Raw genomic sequence first — 24,558 nt, 5'->3', positions numbered from 1 at the left:
CACCCTGCTATCTTGCCTCAACAATGTCCCCAATCACATCAAAATGACGAACACTTTGATTGAATAGTTTTTTTAAAAAGTCGACCCATTATACTTTTTCTCATTTTTTGACACGTAAAACTTCAAATAACAAAGTCAGATACAAAGTAATCCCTGTGGGTTAAAAGGTCAGGCTTCAGACTGAGCTTTTTCTAACCACTCTGTCTCAGACTCTCCTCCCCCCCCCCCCCCCCCATTTGTCTTTCTGTGTGATGTCAGTCGGGGGATTTTCTTTATGACTTTCACGGCTCTGGGAGGGAGATCACCTCGTGTGTTGTTCAAACCTTTTTGTGAGGGGAAACTAATCAGAGGAAAGTTGTCTTTAAGGGAAGTAGCAGCACCGAGGCCCATAAATAAAGATTATTTTGAAGTGAGAGTCATGCAAAGCTACTCTAGTGCAGTCCGAGGATAAAAATATACAGTTGCAAAGTAGGATGTGTCCACAGAAAATGGTACACATTAACTATATATTATATACTGTCGTTTAACTATATTTGTTTGCTTTACAAAGCCAGCATGACCTAGCTTTGAACTGAGGTTCATGCAAAGCCAAATATTTTAAAGCATTTCCAGCAGAGTCCAAGAACACAAGAAAAACAGAGCATAAAACAACAGTTGGGAGAATTACTCTTCTGCAACAGGGTCCTCTTCAAATGAGTAGAATACTGACCTTGTGGTTCATTTGTTAGTGTTGTGGGGTTCTCGGGAATAGGCAGTGACAGTCATTAACTCACTGTACTCTGTTCTTTGGCACAGCACCAGGTGCACTGAAAATGATCTGCTGTTTTTGCAGGTGTCATCACATATGCATGGAAATCTGTTGGTAGTAGGATGAAACGAATCCCTGCCACCTTCAAAACTTTAGGGTGTTGCTCCACAACTAAAGCAAGCAATCTATAGTTGTGAGTTATATTAAATGTATGTAAGGCAGCAGTACTCCTGTTTCATTAGTGAATGATTTGCTTTGTACACCACGAACAAAGAAGCAGGTTGGATGTGCGTTCACTTTGAAACGCTGGGGATAATTTTGCTCCCTCTCTGCTTTCAAAGAGGAATGTAAAAATTCACTGACTGAAATGGAGACAAATAGTTTGAAACCCTATTGGCGGATTTGAATTATTTATTCAGCTTAGATCTCTGTGCCCAGCGTAGTAGCTCAGAATACTTATCAAAATGATTCAGTGTTATGACTCAGTTCCCACTAGTTCAAAAGCATAATCTTTAGCTTTCGTCTACAGGCGTTCGGCAGTTGTTGCGGCGACAGATCTTGAATGAAGTCGTCCAACCGCTGCGCAGAATCATTTCATCCTTTAGTCTTTTAACGCCTACAAAAATGTGTGACTTCACATCGTGTGCGCCTCCATTGCCGTCTGTTCTGTCACTCTACCTGGTGCTTAGCACATGAGCAATGAGGCTTGCGTTCTTAACTCGATGCCTGATTGATCTCCTTCGCTGAACAGGATGGCTGATAAATCAGCACCTCCCCCTTTCTGCCTGTTAATCACATCTGACAACGAAGACAACTAGACAATTAAAGGAACCGGGATAGGCCTTAAAAATATGCTCCTTTAATTGCCACGTCAGTTTATTAGGGACTAGGGAAAGCTCGACTAAAGCCTCCATTAACCGTGAGATTTAAGAGGCAAAGAGCTCGGTGGGAGGAGGGTGAATGTGAGGGATGATGGAACAATGGACTTCACAAAATTTTACAACACTGGTGTCAGTTCTGTCGTTCCTAGTTATAGTTTCTGTGTTCACTGTTTGAACACAGTTTGTTTGTTTACAAAGTAAAATGTCGGCAATGAATTGTAGGTCCTAGCTGTAATTTTTTACAGGTTTGACTCATTTATCATGGTTTATCGTGATCAACCAATAATGTGGTAAATATTGATTTTAAAGCAAATATCTGGCGCTATAATGTAAAGAGTCCAAATAATAGATATAATACCGTAAAGCCGTGAAGTTCTGTCACATTGTTGCTGTACGTCTATAAACTGCTTGTTTATGTAACCATATACTCGCTGCACTGGTCAGTGTGCTTCTGTTTTGCGACAGTCCTTCCTTTTATCTGTCATTATGGAGGGAAAAAAAATAACACCTACTTAGGGGTTAAAATTAACTCTTTGAAAATCCAGCATCATCTCTCCTGACTTGATCTAAATCACAAATTGGCCCTCTTATGATCTGCATGAGAAAAGCAGGCGCGGTATTATGTGGAGATGACCTGCTCCAGCTAGACCTGTGGGCCTGATGAAAGCACCGCCACCTTTGATGTTGTGACAAGGAGTGATGAGTACTTCACACCGTGTCTTCTCTTGATGTCGTGCTTTTGGTCGGCCCATGTATGTTGGCCTGTATTTTTAGAAGGTAATTTAATTTAGAAAATAATGAACTCCTATATGAATAAGCAAACCGTTGTATGCACAGGTTACAGACAGACTGCAGCACACAGATGATGAGCTTTAAGTTTAGCATTTGTGAGTGTGAATTATGTAAACCTGTGCAAAATGGAAAAAAGCAAGACTTTGTTTATGCAGCATATCTCATTCTAGGTGCAGCTTAAACTACCAAACACACGAGCAACAGAACCATATAGATAATGCAAAACTAAGTCAATTCATTTATAAGCACATTTAAAAACAACAAATCTACAAAAAATAAAACAACAGGAGTAATGAAAAATAATACAGATGACAGATGAGGAGAAAATGATGAGAGCAATTGAACAACTGACATACTAAGAGTACCTCCTTCACTTTGAATATAGAATAAAGATACAAAAACCATCAGTAGACCATAAAACAACACAGGAAGGAAATGGTATCGTATTAGATATATAAGCATTATGCAGAAGTAGATAATATATACCAAGTATTGATTTATAAATAGCTGGACATGTATAACTCGGGATTATTAGATAATATTATACTGGAGATAATATAATATAATACGTGTGCCATGATATTTAGATGCAAACTATAATATAAGTTGATTTTTCGATGTTTCTGTGAGGATGGCGTTATAGTAGAGTTTTTCCAGCACCCTCCTGGGACCTCTTCCTAACATTTGCAGCGTTTCTTAAATGCTAAAACTGCTGACGGCAGCATGGTGCAGAATATACAGTCACTTCTTGTTTCTGTGTCCACAGCACCCGCCATTGTCATCTACTGCTCGACATCTTCAACCCAACAGAGCACGAACTCACTGTCAGGGCCAAGAACAATCAGGACCTGGTTCTCCACGCCAGCGAATGCCAGAGGTGAGTGGAAGGTTTGACTTTTACAAACATACAGATATTTTCAGTGAGTCAAAACAAAACAATTTCTCAAGTTTATTTGGCTCTTTTCTTTCACCTGAGGCATTCAGGCAATATTTTAGGTCTTTCAGAGCTGGTTCACTTCACTGTTAGTTACTGCCTAGAGCAAAAATCAAAGTTATGAATTGACGTCCTGCCTTCCAGCTACTTGACTAGAACTCTGCAGGGCGAGTGTTTAAATGTTAATATAGGTGTTTCTTTTTCGTCTTTCTTATAGCTGCGTGTATTTGCTTATGGCCATGATCTGTGGGTATGAACATGTCTTTAATGGATTTGTTCAGCTATTTGTGAGTTGTTATATATAAACACACTGACTTGTAGGTGTAATTGCAAAATATTGTTGTGCTGCGCCTGGACTTCTGATTCTGATATAAACCTGAGAAAGTCTTGGATGTACCATTAAGTCGTCTGTATATTATGATGTATGTAGCTCAGTTACAATCTGCCTCGGTTATGCCAGAAAGTATGAGACGTGTGTAGGTAATAACGTCAATCGATGATTGCTTTGAGTGTTTATTTGTTATTGAACTGCATAGCTTATCCTTAAATATAGGAAAGGTAAAGCAGAACTTGACACGTGCATTTTCCCTCGGAAAGCTCTTTTATTTAATGTAGTGGTGCTGTGTTTTATTTATTTTACAATGTGGGCACACTTTGAGTTTAAGTGGGCTGAACTAGTAACAATTTCCTTTCTTTCAGTGTAAATAGCATTTAAATCCTTATTTTCTCAATATAAGAAAAAGAAATGTAATTTCAACAGCACGTCTTACTTTTAGTACACGATGAAGAAATGTTTCTTTGTTTAATGAAAGAAATCTGGGACTCGATTGCACGAAACATATGTGTGAAACTACAGAAAAGGTGCTTGGGAGCTCATTGCCCAGACTGTCCTATAATTTTACTCTGGACACACTTTTTTTTAAAGACATTTCTATTGTAGAAAGTGAAAAAGCAAACTAAACAGGAAGACTTTTTAGTGGAAGTTTCAGTAGAAGGACAAGCAGTAAAATTAAGAAAAAGTTAAAAGTTCAACATGTTCAACATTAAAATGTTTTTGATCATCTAAAACATACAAGTGTGACAAATATGCAAAAAAAGGTTAATCAGAAAGGAGGAGGTGCTTTTTCACAGTAGTCTAATATGACTTTCTAGTTGATGTGAAATTCTGTGTATTTGAAACAGACGGCTACAGAATTGCAATTTTCACCAGTTCAGAAAAATGTTATTTTACCCTATTCAGTCACAAACTTATAGCAGGCTGACTGTGTTATTGCCATTTTATCACCATCTTGACAGATCAAAGCCTCTTTAAGGATGGCAACCGACTACAGGTGGCCACAGACCCGCTCCCTGTCTTTGAAACAACCATTTCAAAGGCAACAAGCTTGAAGTTCTTGCAATGGTCACAGTAATTATGACCATCCAGTGGTCCCAGCCACTGTTTATATTAAAAGGTTTTTTTTTTGCTGCTGTTGTTTTGTTTCCTTGACAATGTTGAGACACACAGCGAAGAGCTCTGTGGCTCTCTTGGTGTAGAAGAACATCGCTTTGATTCCTTAAGCATAGATAAGTGTTTCTTCCCTCTGTAATATGGTTCGATTAATTTAAAGTGTAACAAAGTACAATATAAATGCACACAAATCTACTAAGTCAGAGAATAATTGTAATTGCCTACTTCCATCCCCACCCATACCACTCAGACATGCCAGCACATGTGCACATAAATCATCAGCGTCTCCTGCAGCTTACCTCGGCCTCACTCGCTTGTGTGTCTGTCTCTCTCAGCTTGTCATTTCACTGGAAAGTGGCAAATTATGATTCCTGTCGGCACTCTCTCTCCAGTGCAATCTTTGGTCATGAGCGGAGGTACACCGTTTGGTGACTCATAGGCCCTTCTCTACAGGGGTGGGATGTTATTTTCTGAGACGAATTAGGGGGTGGAAAGGGATCTTTTCAGACACAGCCAAACAGCTCAGCAGTCGGCTCTTCAAATAATCTTTCCTGGTTAGAAATGACTAGTTAAGTTCAACAATTTTGGGCTATTATTGTCTAGAAGGAGATAACTTCAAATTTCTAAAAGGAAAAAGAAAATTGCATTTTTATAATACCAGCAGTGTAGTGGGTTTTCATTGTAACACTGATGGGTACTGTTTTCATAGGGCTGTGTGCAGTCCAGCTAACGATCAAGTTTACCCAAAGATTCAGTTGTTTAAAGAACCACTTTTACCAGCAATAAGTTCAAGTAATTATTTTCTGTGTGATAATCCATCACATCATTGTGGAGGCATTTTAGCCCACACTTCTTTACAACATTGCTTCAGTTCATTGAGGTTCGAGGGTGTTTATCTGCAAGTCCACACAGCATTTTAATCAATTGAGGTTTGGACTTTGACCGGCGCGTTGCAGCAACTTGATCCTTTTCTTTTTCAATCATTCTGTTGTAGATTTGCTGCTGTGCTTAGATCCTTGTTCTGTTGCATGATACCGGAGTTCATGGTCAGCTCAGTCACAGTAAGGTGCCCGTGTCCTAAGGCTGCAAAACAAGCCCAAATCACCACCCCGCTACCACCATCCGTAGTTGGTATGAAGTGTCTGTGCTGATGTGCTGTTTGGTTTTATCCGAAGGGCATTGCAAAAAAGAAAAAAAAAAAAGCTTTCTCCTGGTAAGACTTCCAAACAAGCCGTTGCTGTCATTTATGACCACAGGAGGATCTGTTTCGTTACATTTACGTCTCAATTTAAAGGCTTTCCCAATAGTTATTTTCATCATTCTTTCTTCTTTAAAGACCAATGTTTGAACTTTGTTGGCTCTCCAGGTGCTCCAATTACTATACAGACCCAAAACAATTATTTTACATTTACCTATAGGTGTTGATGTCAACTTGAATAATGCCATATTTTGAATATATGTATTTGATTGAAAATGGAATTTTACCCTTTTCAGTCTCTTGGAAGAGATTTCTGTTCCAAACTTCCATGCTGGTTTTCCATTTACCACCCTCTGTGGAACAAAAAATGTAGAACTTACATGTTAGACTGAAATTATTATACTTATAAAAGATGCATGCATCCATACACCAATGATTGATTTGACCCTGGTCCTCTCAGATAGTGTAGTTATCTTTGAAAATAAGCAACTAAAACCTCAGAGCGGCTGTGTGAAGCACCAAATGCGTGTGCTCGGTGGTTATTCATAACTACTTGTAACTGAGACAATGTAAAAGAGAAACATGGCACACAAAGAATCCACAACTGAACGCTGACAATTCTCTACAGTTGTTCCATCCTTGCTTTCAAAAAGCCAGTCAACAAGTTAAGGAGAATCCTGACAGGTCCGCTTTGAGTACAGCGAACTATACAACCCAAACTTGGTGGGTGGAAAAGTTTAAACCAGAAATATAACTGTTATTGAATTAAGGTTTGTGATGCTGATTTTCTCGTATCAGTCTTTGTTTTACTGTATTTTCTTCTGCTGTTTAAAGTCAGGCCATCTGTTGCTGCTATGTAATTTCTTTAGTTGCTGAACTTCACTTTCTTCCATCACAGATGCAATCATAAAACCAAAGATATGACCTTAAATGGAAGTCAAATGCTCTGTAAAACACTGCCTCTTTAGAATCTGACAGTGAATCACTGAGGCAAACAAGTATCAAGTAGCAGCAAATGCTAGTATGTAGTGCTTTTCTACTCTGCCTGAGCACTTAAAGCGCTTTATACACCAGCCCCATTTACCCAAGCACTTTTTCATGCTTTCCGTCGAACATTCACGTGTTGATGTATGTATAGACTTGCACGTCTTTTCCTCCTTTGAATGGCATTCCATTTAAAGACAGCTATTGCCTTAGGCCCCACCAATCAGCATATCCGTCCCATAGATATTTCTCTTGAGGCCTGATATTTGAATTCATCAGGGAATCAGTTCAGAAGCAGCCTGCTGATTCTTTCACAGCATGCACTTATTTCCAGGTAGAGAATAGCCTCCCCAGCATCACTCATCCCCCATTCCATGTTTGCAAATGCCTTTCTCACATACCCAGAGCATGCTTAATGCAGAGTGGGGTAGAATTTTGCATGCGGTGAGAAACAGGGCCACTGTGCTGAACCATATTGTGATCGTCTTTCCAACTCCATCCTCTGTTGACATCAGATGGCCCTGTCATTTCATATTTCTGTCCCGTTCTATGATGAATGAGGTGTCAGGCACAAGATGTTTTCTGGAGTCTTCATCCAGGACTGCTGAAGCTAATGCTTCAATCTGACGTTTGCAGAAATGACTCTGTCAGTCATCCGTATTTTCCTGCTATGATTTTTAATTGTTTACATTGAGCCTTTTCAAAGCTACGCAAATAAAAAGTCATGAAAACCCCGCCTTGAGTGAAGAGGAGAAATGCAGTTTTTAGACTTTTCTAGACACTGAGCTTTTTCCATATTCATACACATTTCTGCATTTTCAGATACATGACATCCGATAACTTAGTTTCTGTCACAGGAAAACACAGAGCTTATCGGTGTTGGAGAAGTTCAGTTTGTGACATGTGTAATCTCTTCCTGTGAGGGTGAGAGACTGAGTGCTCCTTTCATCTTCTCACATCATTCACAGACGTGTCTTACAAGGTCTTCATCCTCTTCATGGTCTTCTTTAATGGCAAATGGGAGAAAAGTGAAGTACCTCACACTGCGAATGCTCACTTTGATGTTTGGGAGCCTGAAAAGGTTCCAAAACACTGACGCGATCCCACCACAGTGATATCCAAACCATTATTTCCTCCCATTTCGGCTTTTAACAGAGAAGAACAGAGGAACGATAGTGTGTCCTTTCTTCTTTTTTGCAGATTTTCCTGGCGTAATATGCTCTTTCTCAAAACTATTCAAAGTGTGAGATTTTACAGGATCGTGCTGAAAATAGAATGCTGCTCTGGAATACAGTGAAATGCAAATTTCAAGCTCCGTTACTGCTACTGAAATGCAGACCTATACGTTGGTATTTGAGACTGAATTTCTAACTTGTAAGAATTGAAGGATACTGAAAATTATCATTGACCAATTGATTTTATTTGTTTTTTCTTGTCTTTTTAGTCTGTAAAACTATGAGCAAATTCTCAGCTGTCAGCAGTTAAAGGTGCTAAACAATCAAGATCCAAACATAGGTCAGGTCTGTCACTTTCAAACTTCAGTGTCACTCTGCACCAGTAGTTGTCGTCCTTTTTTTCAAACGAACTTATTCTCCAGAGGGTAAACGGTAAACGGCCTCACCCTCACTTTCACTGAGTTATGTTGCTAAGCTGAATTGTGGATATGTTGCTTTTGATATCATTGAAGATTTGAGAGGTTTGGAAGTACCTCTGGCAAATTATGAAAAGCTCCATAGAAAGTGAGATGCTTGTACAGCTTGTTGGTGAGTCCTACATCGTTAGGATAGCTAGTCCTGCAATTGGCACAAGCCTCTGTAAAGCTAGCTAAACTGCACAGTTCTAGTTGGTGACTGTGAAATTTTAATGGAAGGACATTTTAATTGACACGTCTGTTTTCTTTTTCTTTTTTTAATTTAGGTGCCCTTTTGTAGTTTGCTAGCACATACTGTAAACTCACAAAGCAGCTATCTAATAACATAAGCAGGTATAACGCTAAAAATCTGTTCATTTTTGCACATTCTTCATCTTCTGTGGTGTCAGTGTGGATAATTTTGATGGATTAAATTATTAAATGTGATTAATGGATTTGTCATTGCAAAATATAACGCAAAAGCGGTTTGTTAACTTTTAAATTCTCAGAAATTACGGCCATTTGAACAATGGCACTGTAAAATGTAGCTTTCATTCTTTAGTATTTTTCACCGTTTATTTTAATTATGGATTTGATGAACTAATGAATTCATCCTGTGATTACTGCATGGTAGCTAATCCCCCCAAAATGACGACACACTAACGGTCACTGCTCTGCATAAACGACATGTAAATTAGCACCATGCCCTTCACTTACTCTGTAGTCTTTGAGGAGGAAAATGAGAGATCCTCTGTGCTGTCAGGTGGATACAACATTTCTTAGATTCTATAGAGCAAATTATGAGATGAAGCAAATTGTTGTTAATATGAATAGAAAATAAGAAATACTGTCCAACATGTCACACTGAAAAGTCATTTTCATTTCCAAGATGAGTTCTTAAGCACTGTAATTACGTGGGTTTTATTGCAAGTCAGTCAGTTTGTTTGGTGACTGATTGTTTTGTGTAGGATGGGTTTGATGCACGTGTTGGAGCAGTATCTAATTATTGGAAATGGAGAGCGGAAGCCCTGAGGCTTCTGTCTATAGCTGTCATCTGGATGAATGTAACCCATTGGAGGAGGTCCGTGACCATCTCTTTTTCGTGTGATTCTTCTTACCTCATCGTCAATATCTTCCCGATTTTCTTAATAGTTTTCATTCCACAGTTTAGGCCACTGTGCCCAAATCTTACACTAATTGGAAGGTGGGTTTGAGTTTACAAATCAAAGGTTCAAATATTAGGAAAAATGCTGGATATTAAAAGCTGCACTATGCGTGTCAAGTTTCCCATCAAGCCTTTACCTTTGTGTACATCTTGATTGTTTCTCTTGGACATTGGCACCAAGATCCAAATTTCATGTTATGGATCATCAATGGTAATGAGCGATGGGTCTGCATTTTTCAGCAGAAGACTCCAGAGTATCCACACTTGAGGCAGCATGATTTCAACAGTAAATCCACAATCATTGTCTTTTTGTCCTTGTACATTTATGTGTAAGTGTGTACTGTAATCAGCCCCGACAGTGTGTCTGAAAGAGGACATTCAAGGAAACAATCAAGTGTACTCTTGAGTTTTCTCGTTACTCATTAGTCTTTCATGTTTCACGTTTAACACACTGACAAACTGTTGGGCATTAAAGTGCAAGTGGTTACAGCAGTGCAGAGGTGCAAAAGGAGATGGACTTAAAGGGAAATCAGCCAACTTTAAATCAGATACATTTAAGATTATTACGGTTTTTATTTATGTATTTATTTAAATATTTTAAGAGCAGCCTTGGGACTTCATGCCTTCCGCCCATGTCTTAGAGCGAGAGGCAGGGTACACCGTGGACAGGTTGCCAGTCTGTCGCAGGGCTAACACAGAGACAGAAAACCATTCACACCTATGGGCAAATTAGACTTTCCAATTAACCTATCCCCACTAACTGCATGTCTTTGGACGGTGGGAGGAAGCCGGAGTGGCTCCACAGTAATTTTTGTTAGAATGACTTCTTTTTGGAATCACACAGAAAAATCATCTGCGGAAAAATGTTTAATATTTCCTCCTCATAAAACGCCTCAGTTTTTGTACTGCTCAGCTCTGATCATTATCTGCAATCAGTATACGGTCATGTTGTTGGGTTTTGTTATTGTTGTCTTATGGGAGAGTAGTATTCACATCAGTCAGTGGATATTTTTAAAATCAGCATCATTTCTGAGGGCTGAGTAGTTTGCGTGCTCCGAGCCTTGAAAGTCATCTGGTGTTTCTTTCCTTGCCAGCAGCAGGTTGCTCTCGGACCTTCCAACACCCACTCTGCATCAGCAGACAGCTGCGTCTCCTTGGAGATTTAAATAGGCCTTTGGGGGGTTTACATCTTATTACAGAATCAACCTCCTGGCGCTAACTAGTTTCCACTGCCGTCCACCATTATGAGTGCTGAGCCAGCTCCGTAATAGCTGTAGTCGATCGTGTGGCTAGCGCTCACTGCAGCACTTTCTCATTTCTTGCCATCTCCTCCCCATTCGCTGTGCCTTTTGGCTCTGCTGGATCGGTGCGCACAAGGGCAGACACGCCTCATTGCATGAGCTTTTTAAACAAAGCTTGTTTCCATGGTGACCACCTTTCCCCCTTCTTGTGCTACTTTTATGGCAGTAGAGCACATAATACATCTGCAGTCAGTTATCCCATCCCCAGCAGTCCTAGCTCAGAGTTTTTATATCATAATTTTTTTCTTTTCTTTTTTAGAAAGCATTTAGAAAATACACATACTCATTATCTTTCACATCTATTAAAAGCACCTTATATCTGCTGAGGACAGAGCATAAGAACATGTGACCACTGACACGTATATTTGCTCCACAACCTGTTGTCTTTTTTTTTTTTTTTTTTGTCATCGTCTACAGAGATTTTCTTTTTTCCTCCTCTCACATTTTCCTGAAACGATACGTTCCCTAGGGGGCGTTTTAGCTCTGTTGCTATCTGCGGATGCTTAAGCTGTTGGAACACAGAGATCTCTTTTTACATGTTGTTATATACAGCGCTGCTAGAACCACTCCATCTATCAGCCTCTTGTAGTTGTTTCACAGTCATTTTTCATCTTTTATTTGGTTATTAAAACGGGCTCTGCTATTCATACAGGCAGACATGGCGGTTATATGACTCGCATACGGTTTCTTCTCCAGTAACTTAATTAACCTTGATGTGACATTTAAGCCCTGCGCCCTCAAGGGATTATCCAGTTCTCTTACAGTAACACTTGTAATGTATTATTATTTGCAAACTGCAGCATCCTTGGTTCAACTCCAACTGAGGGATTAAATTGCACGTCATTCTCTTCTTTGCACTCACATGCCCTGCTGCCTCTCTTCACTGCGCTGTCTAATAATGGCAAAATGCCTTCACCCAGCCCCCAAAAAAGCTGCTGGCGTTTAACAGCTGAAACAGAAATAGAAAACACTGTCAAGCCCTGTAATAGCACACGAATCCTCACTTTTAATGACAGCCAGCGCATTAGGATATTGTCTGCACAGAGGCATTCTTCACTGCCTATCCACATCCAGTAATTGGCTGTAAGGATTCCTCTTTGCTGGAGCTCAGCATATATCGAACGAGACGCTAATGGATGGAGCATCACCGCCTCTGCAGCTGCTGCAAACAAAGGGTTACAAAGAGTCAGCCGCAATCTAAAAATAGACTGTTGCTCTCGCCTGCCTCTGCACAGGCCTCTGTGGATTTCACTCTTAAGCTTTTGCACGTGAGCTAAAAATAACCCTCTTTGTGAAAACATACACACACTTGCTCTCGGTACACTCGTCGCTCTCTGCTTCTCCCCAGTGACAGAACACAATCGCGCACTGTTAAAGAAATATGCAAAAAGGCTCGGGAGAAATTGTCGATTGCAAACGATTTGCTTTTCTCTAACACGCCATGGAGGACGTGTTTGAAATTGTACACACTCCTCACAGCAGGATCACAGCCTGTCACTCGAGAGGACATGCATGCATAGCGCTGCGACCACAAGAACTACACAAAATATCTCCAGCAAACAAGCTAAATAGCTTTAATACCAACGCAATAGTTACTGACGGGAAGCAATTACAGAAAATTTTATGACGCTTCAGCATCGCCACTGCTGTCATTGGAATCATTTTTTAAAGTTTAATCTGTTGGTAGTGTTTGTTTTTGAAGACTTGAATCTCTTGCACCGCTGAGGTATTTGAAGCAGAGAGGCGTGCGTTCGCAGAGCTTACAGCTGAAATGATTCGTTTCTTCACATTGGTCAGATGAAAGCAGTCCCATATGCTTTAATGTGATTATCGTCTACGTTTGGTCTGAGGCAACACAGCATTTAATTAGGAAGGGGTCATTTTTCTGTGACCGTCTCATCCTAAGCTGGTGTCATTACTGCCATTAAAAAGGGCTTCACTGACACAGCTTATTGCAGGATGCTGATAATTAGGAATAAAGTGTTAGAAGTCACACCCAGTGGACAAGATGGTATTTAGTAAAACAAGGCCTGTTTGCGTTTAGAGCTTTTTCATGTCTAACACAGCACACACGTACATTTATGGAACAGCTGTAGCTCTCTGCATGAAAAATGTAAACCAGTCGATGCTTTTGTGAGTGAATCTTGTTTTTGTTTCTTGGGGGGGTGTTGAACAGCATCTTCCAAGGGTTGTGAAATTGCTTTTGCCGTTTGCTGTTCAAATAAGAATAAGTCTGAAACTACTGCTCATATTTATTTCTGAAAATAAAACAACAGTAGCACATCTGCTGGTCGGTTATCGTTTACACTGAAATGGACATTAACTACTTACATTCAGTCTCAGAGATCCAGAATCTCAGAGATGTAAGGCAGAAACTTCCACCACACATAGTTGCTGCAGGACTGCAAACAAATGCAACCAGTTGGCAATCAGCTGAGTTTAGTTGCCTGTTGCAGAAAAGTTGTGCTTCTTTGCGTGGGTTGACTGAGACTGATTGCAGTGTGTTGGCAAAATGTCGGCATTTACTAATTAGAAGGCAATTATTTACAAGTTGTCTGAGAGTGAATGCAGTCAGTCTGAGTGGGACAGTAATTGTTTGGAGGTTTGGAGACAAGTTGCCTCCCACCAGGCAGCCTATGCAATCAGCTCATGATTGAAGGTGGTTGCTTAGAGGTTGAAAGTGCACCGCTGCTGCACTTTGTTGCAGCAACTATGTGCAGTTGGTCAATGAATGTGGGGAAAAAAGACATCATGTACACATGGATGGGCAACCAACTTGGTTTTTTTTTCATTTTTGTTAGCCGCAATGTTTGCATCCTTTTTTTTTTTTTTTTTTTGTAGTGTAACTGAGACATTATATGGATGGAGTGCTGGAGGCCTCATTTACCAGCTTGGTTAGAAGGCTGTACATAAACTTCATGGCTGCCAAGTATATATCATATATCAAATATCAGAATTTCACTCACCAAAATTAAAGCTTCACAGCTGCTTCTTTATCATAACACAAATTAATCATACAAGTAAACATAAAAGACCAATCATTAGCCAACAATTTAATTTATTATTTAAAAATTTAGTTTAGCAGTGGTTAGCAATTAGCAATTTAGTTTAATTTAGCAGTGGGTGATCTGTTTTTAGTCTGGTTTTACACCAGAAGGTCCCCTAACCCAGTTGATAAACTCTCTGAATCAGTACTGAGGTGTCCATAAATATCTGATATCAGTCAGATCGATATCAGATTTATATCCAGCCAGTTTCCTCAAGAGCTCGTGTTTACAGACGGACAAGCTAGTTGTGAAGACAGAAGCTGCAATCTTTGACTAACCTTAAAACCAACACCACGTGGAGGACTGAACTCAAATCCCAGCTTCAGCTTTCTCAGCCCTGTCCTTTGTGTTCCCAACCTTTCATCCCTGCTCGAGCAAAGCGATGAAAAACGTTCTGGACTAAAATACACACTGCTCCTGCGTCAAAGCTAGGCACCATTTTTTTGCTTTTTACAAATACAGCGTATGACACAAGTACCTGCTTCTATGAATCTCTTTTATCAGATGCAGATTTCTTTGACAAAATTGGTTATTTGTTCTATTACAGTCGGTAAGCACAGCACCATGAAGATAAAGTGTAATCAGTAGGGTCTGTTTAAACCCTGACTGCTCAGCGAAGCCACAAAAAATAGCGCAGAACATGACTGTACCCTTATGTTCTGTGCTTTAAACATGCTGTGATACACCTCTGCCTTGCCTCTGCTGTCACTGGGAGTCAAGCTCATTGTTAGTCATCATAATACTGAATAGATGCAGGCTAGAAAACAAAAACAAAAAAAATATATTTGCACCTTATAAAAATACCAGTGCCAAAGGCCTGCTCCCAGACACATGATAGCAAAAGACTTCTGTATTTGCAGGTATTTGTCGTGGCCATGAATACAATTGCTTATTTCTGTGGCTCTGGCTTCCATAAGCACATGGCCTTTGAACATTTGTTTGAGTGGCCAATTCACAGCTCCCCCTTTGACACACAGGAATGTGGGTGAAATCAGTCCGTACATCCATCTAATCTCACATCTCCACGTTTTTCAGCCTTGGGAAATAAACACCAAGCTGTCTGTTATTGAAGGAGGGGAGCAGGGAGGTGAAATGGACTGGGAATTAGGAGTAGAGATGTTCCACGGTGGCCACAGCTCAGCACGCAGTTTGTTATTAAAAGCTTTGTAATAGGCTAGATTAATCTCTAGATATGGTGTAATCTTTGAAAGACTCCACAATCAAATCACTGGAAGAAGATGGTGGGAGTGAGAGTAGGAGAGCTTTCTTTGTTAATGCTCTCCTGCTTTAGGAAAACACCATTTTGGGTCTGGTTAGGTGGTGGATGTAGCCTTGGCTCCACATTTAATTGCTGTGCAGTGGCCCTGCTTACAATGGATTTCAGTTTTTCTCTTTTTTTAAAGACAGGGTTATCCAGAATGCAGTTAACCCAGGTTTAAAATGTATTTGAGCAGGTTAGTCATTGTCTTCTATGCTTTATAATACTGTTTTGAAATCTAATTAATATCCCTCTGAGACCCAGCTTATTCAGTATTTTCTCTCTAGTGGACAAAAAGTTGAGAGATGCTGTTTTCCCCTCAGTTCTCAGGAGGACATTGTTTTGATAGATTTATTCGCCTGTATTTTGACTATTAACACCTAATGGGCAGTCTGTATTTTACATACAATAACATTTAAACCTGATCAATATTAAAAACCATGTGACTCTTTAAATGATAAAGCAATACCTGATTTGATATTTGTTAGTATCTTTTTTCCTGTAATCGGTCAGTAGCGAGATGCCAGCAGCTTTGACATAATGGCACTATTTGGTGTCCAAGCCGTGAGAATGATTAGCGGATATGATTATTTATAATATCATGGCATCGGTAGACGAACTTTGATTCACTTTTGTTTTACATGTTTAAAGTGTTGCTGAAAGTGTTGGCATAACTGAAGCTGTGCTCCATAGAGTTTTGATTTATTTAATTTTTTATTAAAACCAAGTCAGAAGTAAGTGATTTGAGAATTTTTGTGACTTTTTGAGCTCAAACTGGAAGCTCCACAGAGCAAATCAGTTTGTTCTGGTGTTTCTACTTAGACAATGAATACAGTCTGATAATCTGAGATATGTAATGTTGGTAATGCAAACATGTAAATCCTACAGTTTTAATGGTTATAATACAAAGGTGTGCATTGAAAGCACTTAAGCAGTTGTTTCAGTTTGTTTAGCATGTGGAGCCAAAGACTGAAGAAAACCTGCTGCTTCTTCTTGGTTTGTGGTCATATAAACATGATTATATCTGCAGTGAACAAACACTATTGAATCTCAAGTGAAGTTTCAAATGTCAAAGTTTTGCTCTAAACAATCGCTCACTGACCAAATGTTACCCACCGCATGAGACAAGTGTTGTCATGACTGCCACTAGACAAAAATTACATATGTTGAAGGCCAACAAAGGATGTTTGAAAAATGCACTTTTTAACCCGAGTTTTGCAGAAGCGCAGCAGACGTTAGTGGACGTGATGAATATGAAAACCACACTTTCTTCACTGTTGTAATTGCTAAACGTTTATTTTGTATTTCCCTTAAAATGCTTTTCTTTCCGTATTACCATTTGAAGTGTAGATTTGGATGTGACCATCTGTCTCTTGGTAATTACATGAAGAAAACCAGTCCCAGACTCTGCCAGTCTGCGCCCTCCAATTTATCAACCGTTTTCATTGTGCTACACAGTATTTATAGACTTAGTGTGTCATGTGCGCTTTTGAAGATGACTAAATAAAACACAGTGCCCATTTGAAGGTGGGACTTCAGTCAGTGACATAAGCCTAGTGCCACTAATCTTCAAAGGCGGGTGTATTTGTGGTGCAGCAAAGAGCAGCTTTCCTTATTGTCTTGGTTTTGAAGTCGTAATTGTTATTTAATTTGTGTTGTGCTTTGTTGTAAAGGCTGTGGAATAATAATTGCATTGCTTTTTCTCCTCCACCTTAATTTGATGCATGTGTGTTTCTGGACACACCCAGAAACACACACGGTAGAGACCAATACTGGCTTGAGCTGATTTAATTTTGGTAAAAATCAGGTTGAGCTTAAGGTCACACCAAATGTGACAATCAGTAAAATTGAGTTTTAACTGTAATGTCTTCACAGTAATATACTAGGTACTCAATTCCTTGGAAAATGCGAGTACCTAGGTTGGCTAAGCATTTGACCTTTACCCTCATTCTTAGCTCACAAGGTCAAAGTTGATCTTGAAAAAAAATCATCATATGAAAGGGCATGGAAGGAGCTTTACAACACACTCTTTATTTTTTCAGTACAACGGCTTATGACTAAAGCGCCTATATAAATAAAATTCTACTAACTTACCCTTCCTGTCGTGATCAGGTCAAATCTCCCCGATTTACAACTTAAAACACTCATAAATATTGTGTTTTACATCTGATTGCCTCAGGGCCTTATGACATCCTCCACACTATGAACTTGAACATATAAAAGTGAAGATCACCTCTTTTATTAAATTTTGAGTGTTATAATCAACCTCTGTGGCGTTCCCCTAACGACCCCCTTTGGTGATGAAAAATGTTTATCGTAATTTAAGAGCTGTTAAAACAGACCAGTCAATTTTTACCGGGAACAGTAAAGTAAGAGGGGTGGGGGTGCACAAAACTGGAGGCTTAATAAGTTATCATTTGAGTTGTCGGTGATGATGATATAGTGAAAGACAACACAAGAAACTAGTTCACAGGACACAGCCACTGTGCTCTATGAACCAGAATCCAGAGGTGAACCAGTCAGTGGATAAAGAGCTCGACTGTGGATTTCTTATCAATAAAAAAGCAAAGCAAAGGTGGCCTCGTCGTTACTATACTTTTTATGTTCAATTCAATTTTATTTATATAGCGCCAAATCACAACAAAAGTCGCCTCAAGGCGGTTCATAGATACAGAGAAAAACCCAACAATCATATGACCCCCTATGAGCAAGCACTTTGGCGACAGTGGGAAGGAAAAACTCCCTTTTAACAGGAAGAAACCTCCGGCAGAACCAGGCTCAGGGAGGGGCGGGGCCATCTGCTGCGACCGGTTGAGGTGAGAGAAGGAAGACAGGATAAAAGACATGCTGTGGAAGAGAGACAGAGGTTAATAACAGATATGATTCAATGCAGAGAGGTCTGTTAACACATAGTGAGTGAGAAAGGTGACTGGAAAGGAAAAACTCAATGCATCATGGGAATCCCCCGGCAGCCTACATCTATTGCAGCATAACTAAGGGAGGATTCAGGGTCACCTGGTCCAGCCCTAACTATATGCTTTAGCAAAAAGGAAAGTTTGAAGCCTAATCTTGAAAGTAGAGATAGTGTCTGTCTCCCGAATCCAAACTGGAAGCTGGTTCCACAGAAGAGGGGCCTGAAAACTGAAGGCTCTGCCTCCCATTCTATTTTTAAATACTCTAGGAACAACAAGTAGGCCTGCAGTGCGAGAGCGAAGTGCTCTAATCGGGTGATATGGTACTACAAGGTCATTAAGATCAGATGGGGCCTGATTATTTAAGACCTTGTATGTGAGGAGCAGGATTTTGAATTCAATTCTGGATTTAACAGGAAACCAGTGAAGGGAAGCCAAAACAGGAGAAATATGCTCTCTCTTTCTAGTCCCTGTCAGGACTCTTGCTGCAGCATTTTGGATTAGCTGAAGGCTTTTCAGTGAGTTTTTTGGACATCCTGATAATAATGAATTACAGTCGTCCAGCCTGGAAGTAATAAATGCATGAACTAGTTTTTCAGCGTCACTCTGAGACAGGATATTTCTAATTTTAGAGATGTTGCGCAAATGGAAGAAAGCAGTCTTACATATTGATTCCTGTCAGAGCAGTGGTTCAACCTTAAGGCTTAGAAACAAACTGTGAGGGAGACACGACTTTTATCAAAACTGTTTTTGCAAGTTCATTCAAATCACAGCAACCATTGTCTCAAGGCACTTGCCAGGTCTCTCTTGAAAATGACATCTTTTACCTGGATAAATAAAGGACTAATATTTACTTTATTAAAACCACAACAATCAAATGGCCCTATATGAACTAGCACTTGGTGACAGTGGGAAGGAAAACTGTCAGAACCAGGCTCAGGGAGGGACAGCTCTCTGCTATGATTGGTTGGGGGTAAGCAGGAAGTTTAAGTTAGCCTCCATGCTACCTGATGGATGTTTGGGTGATTTGCAGGTGACTAGAGAACTAAAAGTCATCGTTTCATTTCTCAAAGTAGAGAGTGATAAGACTAATAAAAGCAGGAAGAAAGACTGCTAATGATTTCATTTTTGTTCTGAACTTTCTATGTGAGGTAGTATGTTGGCGTCTGCCTCACAGGTTTACAGCAAAACATCATCATGCCACCAGTAAGACAGGCCTAATAAATTTCTTGTCTGCTGTTAAGTGCTGCTGTAGAATTTTTTTTTCTTGTTTCAGATTGCAAAAGGAATTTAATAGTTTTGTAATAAGACGAAGGATTACCTAGTTTCACTGGCTGCATGCATAAAACCCTTTAAAATGCATTCAATTGTATCGTGGTAAAAGTTGCAATAAGTGGCTGCACGGTTTAGCAACACTCTAAAACAGGCAATTTTAACCAAACATCTGCATATTACAACATCTAGCAGATGAGGAACATCATCCACAAAAATGCAGTCATGTCTCTATCAGCACTTGACAGAAACACATGTTTGTAGCTGCTAACTGCTGATTGAACTTCTTGTAGCTGTGCTTGCTCAATGGATGATGGCAAGCAAGTGGGACTCCCTCTCACACGTCATTCCATTTGTTTGTAATTAATAGACCTTAGAGACAAGTAACAAGCTCCTCAAAAGATGCTTGTTATTCTTTTTCATATTTTCTGTCATATACGGTTATAATTTTGGCTTCATTTTAAACAAGGACACATTTTTAGGCTGATGTGTGTAGAAGTAACTCCTCTGAGCCAGAATCTCTGGCGTTAAACTGCTCTAAACAACCAAAATGTCTCTGCATGATGTCATTGAGTATTCCATGACCTGTTGGCATGTGGTTGCTGGTTGTCACTGGATGAAATTGGTTGCAGAAATGTGCCTTCCATACAAACTACAGGTGACTGTGGCAAGCTGCTTGTGACCAAAACAACTGCGATGAGGTTTTTGGTGCAGCAGTGAATGGTTACCAGGGAGCCGCTGATTGGTGTCTTGGCTCACATGACTGTCAATAACCACTCATTATCAGTCAGGCAATGTTCATTTTTCCCTAGCGACCACTGGTTGCCAGGCAGTCACCAACCAGTCTCTAGGTTTGTGTGACTGAGGCAAACAGGGTCTGGCTGTGAGCACATAAGCCCCCACTCATGTGTGATTCAAACCATATGTCTTTGGGGGCTATCGAAGGTCCTTTATGCTAAGGTTAGCATAAAGGAAGGAAGTGAGGTGAAATAGTTTTCCTAAGACAGTGAATTTGACAAAGTATAATATACTTGTTGAATGAAGCATAATGTAAAGAAGAATTATTTTGAACTTAATCGTACAATGCTACTAAAAATGAACTGGAAAAGCATAAAAACTTCCTTTTTAAAATTGTTATCTATCTACATGGTTTTCTGAGGACAAATCATAAGTTAGAGAAAATGCAACACACGCCCATAGCTGGTGTAAGCCTTATGCTAGGTTTCAAAGCCCTTCATTGCGATTGTTCTTGCCTGCCTTATAAAAATCCCTGATGATTATGTGTTAGTATCGGTGTGCTAGGATACATGTAATTCACTCTGAATTCTACAGAAATGTATGCAGGCAGGGAAAGAATGGATCCAATGGATCTAGTCCTCTTTGAATAGAAGTCCTGAATAATGTAGAGGTAATTTCAAGTGGTCTTGTATGTCATTTTCTTCTTCTTTTTTTTCCACACGTGCAGGAAAGGTCTGTCTAGTTTGTTCCAAGTACAGTCTGAATCCTGGATGTGACATTTGAGGTAACCTCGGGCAAAGATGACCCTGACTTTTGTTAATAAATAACTTAGAAACACCCACAGTATAGACGAGGAAACTTGCACCTGAGGGTGTTTGCTCAGACTAGATAAATAATTCAGCACTGGCCAAACCACACAAAGGCAGGTTGCATTGGCTGCCATCATGCTGAGGTGTATGCAAGGTTTTCTGCTGAGATCTGTTGCGGGATAATGAGAAAATGTGTCCTGTAATTTGATGAAGTATATAGTTAATATTGGATAATCACAATTTTAAATGTTTGAATGTAGTTACAGCTAGTTACAGTATGAACTATATCTAAGAAAAAGTAACATTGAACCCTGAACACATCAATTTTTTAGTTGCTCCATGGACTTGAATTGGAGTCTCCTCTGCTCAGTTAGTCCTGCTCTTCTTCTTTCTCTTTCTGTCTTCTTCTTTCAGCTGTTCCCTCTAGGGGGCACAACACCGAATCATCTGCCGTCATCCTCCTTCACTACATCCATGTGTATGTGAATGTTGGATAAAATGCACCTATGCGTATGAATGGGTGAATGTTGCATAGAGCACTTCAGCTACAGTAGAAAAGAGCAACATAAGAACCAGTCCATTCCATCCATTTACTGTACCAGTCCTGCACCAGCCTTGCATATTTCTCTCCCACTCCTGACTTAAGTCCTTTACACACCAGACACATAAAATACATGCATGTATTTTGTGTGCTAAATATATTTTTCAACTCACCCATTCTTAATGGAGCTGGTATACTGCTGTGTTTGGCAAGAAGTGCACTTGTAGTTCAAGTACTGCTGTATACAGTAGTATACAATGACATGTAAATGGTAAATGGCCTGTATTTGTATAGCGCTTTTTACTAGTCTCCCCTAGGGACCCCAAAGCGCTTTACACACCCAGTCATCCACCCATTCACACACACATTCACACACTGGTGGAGGCAAGCTACAGTTGTAGCCACAGCTGCCCTGGGGCAGACTGACAGAAGCGAGGCTGCCATATCGCGCCATCGGCCCTTCTGGCCAACACCAGTAGGCGGTAGGTGAAGTGTCTTGCCCAAGGACACAACGACAGAGACTGTCCGAGCCGGGGCTCGAACCGGCAACCTTCGGATTACAAGGCAGACTTCCAACTCTTGAGCCACGATCGCCCACGTGTAGTAAATAGTAAAATAGTACAATTTTACCTCCGTACAGCTAGATGTTGCTACAAGTTGGCTCCCTGAAAGGATTTCATGGCCTCCTCAGATCTGGTCCCACATCTGCTAACAGCTCAAACTGCCCCACTGACATCCTGAAATATCATATCATATATATATTAAAGCAACCATGATACAGCTTCATCTCCTGGGTCAAACTATGAAATTCTCCCTGGTCCTGCCTTCTCGTGAGAGTTGGATTAACACAGAATCCCTGTTGCTTCCTTTTCTTGTTTAGAAACATCAGATCCAGCTCATCATTGCTTGATTCTGGCATTGATATTTTCACAGTGCGTTTTTAGAATTTGCTACAAAAACACAACACGTTCAGTGTGCGTATGCATTTCATGACAAGTTTGGATCTGGAAATTCTGATTTTTGTGTCACTTTTCGTAAAACTTGTGTAATGGCCACCTGCTTTACCGCAGTTCTTCTCTTTCCACCTCTCATGGAAATATGTTCTCTGTTTTTAGTCCCGGTCAGTAATCTTGCTGAAGGCTTTCCAGGGAGCTTTTAGAACAACCTGATAATAACTGAGTACAATCGTCCATCTTAGAAGTAATAACTGTATGAATTAGCTTTTCAGCATCATTCTGAGACAGGATATTTCTAATTTTAGTGATATTGTGCAAATGAATGAAGGTAGTCCTCCATATTTGTTTAACGCGGACACAGAAAGACGAATACTGGTCAGAATGACTCCAAGACTTCTCATACTGTTACTGTACTCTGCTAACACTGAGGTCTCTCAGTAGTTTTGTTGTATACAAATATATGTATATAAAAATGCAATCATAAATTCTCTCAAGAACCTGCTAAATATTGATGTTTTATATTTTTGTTGTTTTATTTTTTATTTTAACTTTTAATATTTGGTCATTTCCAAAGCTTAACAGTAGCTCAAATATCAGCTGTGAGCAATTTGAACTCAATAAAAATTCATGTCATTCATGCTTTTTTTAACTTAGTTTCAAAGTTTTAAATGACAGTTATGTAAGGGTTATTTCCAGAGTCATAAACCTTTTCCTTTTGGCGGGTGAAAACTTACATAAGTACGAGTGTACATCTAAGTGCTTCTCCCATTTCCTGTTCCAGGATGGCCATCCAGGTGGACAAGTTTGACTTTGAGAGTCTGCCACAGCCGGACCAAGAAAGTATCCGCTTCAGTAACCCCAAACAGCTGGAGGAGGAGCGACAGCACGCCCAAGGCTGTCAGATCAACAGCAAGCTGGGCATCTGTTGGAGCATTATATCCTTTCAGTGGTTACATGTACTATAAAAGCATCTTTAGGGGAATTGGCCTAATGTGAACTACAAAGACCATAGACGTAGTTGGTAAATACTTATCCCCTACAGTCGTGGCCATAATCACGGTCAAACAGATTTTGTCAGCATTCCTTTAACTGTTGTTGTTTGTTGATATCGGTTCGATCAGTGTTAGAGCACATCTGGACCCTTCATCTGGAGGCCTTCTGGCCAGTAGGCAACATTTTTTGCCCGCATTAGCAGATGGGGACGCTTATGGCAGAGCGCTTGCTACTCTGACACTGTGAAGTGATATATTAGTAAGTGGGAATATAAATGTGAAATTAAATTTGTGAATTGTGAAATGAGACACTTTGCCAGAGCTCTTAGTCTGCGGTCCATTAAAGATAGTGACATTGTATTAGCATACCTACTCTGCGAGATTTAATTAGAAAAGTTTCCATTTGTAGTTTTTCAAAATGTGTGAGTATACCATGTGGATAAAACACAAGCGGGAATGGTTGGCAGTGATCTGATTGTGCCTAACATTGTTTCATGAAACCACCATCCAGAGTGCTTATCCAGCTGTTAAGTGATGACGGCCTGTTTACAGCGTCCTGCCATGCGATTGCGTTCGTCCCTAACCATCCTGAACCCTCAAGTTAACTTCATTGAGCAGAAAAAGTTGGCGTTCATCAGCTTCACTGTGTTTATATTATGCTAAACACAGCTCTGTAGCTAGCACATCGTTATATTCCTGCTAGTCAAACTTCAGTAACCCTACAAACATCACTGCTGTTTAGTTTTCTGTCTTCATTTATGTTGGAAGTGACAGCAGAGCTGTATGTTTTAATTTTTCAATAATCCCTCAGTCAGAACCTGAACTGTCATAGATGGAAACTAGCGAGCTAACTCCCTGCTAACTTCTAACAGTGTTAAAAATCATAAATTCTGTTTTCATGGATGACTGGATGTTAAAGTTAAATGTTACACCTGGTAGAGCAGCAACAC

The 24,558-nt window shown here is 39.9% G+C and overlaps 1 protein-coding gene across 4 annotated transcripts in view; it reads left to right on the top strand.

Annotated features, from left to right (window-relative positions):
• The window catches only part of trappc9 (trafficking protein particle complex subunit 9), a 233,478-nt gene that overhangs the window by 132,661 nt on the left and 76,259 nt on the right, over positions 1-24,558 (top strand). For all 4 annotated transcript variants that reach the window (XM_082521363.1, XM_082521361.1, XM_082521362.1 and 1 more), the window contains 2 exons: positions 3,188-3,298; positions 23,398-23,551. In XM_082521363.1, coding sequence (XP_082377489.1) covers positions 3,188-3,298; positions 23,398-23,551 — 265 coding nt within the window. The remainder of the gene's footprint in view (positions 1-3,187; positions 3,299-23,397; positions 23,552-24,558) is intronic.

Source organism: Aulonocara stuartgranti, assembly GCF_965226115.1.
Source record: "Aulonocara stuartgranti genome assembly, chromosome: 22".
In the NCBI taxonomy this organism is placed as follows: Eukaryota; Metazoa; Chordata; class Actinopteri; order Cichliformes; family Cichlidae; genus Aulonocara; species Aulonocara stuartgranti.
The sequence above is the reverse complement of the archived record's forward strand: the minus strand, read 5'-3'. Positions and strand labels throughout refer to the sequence as shown.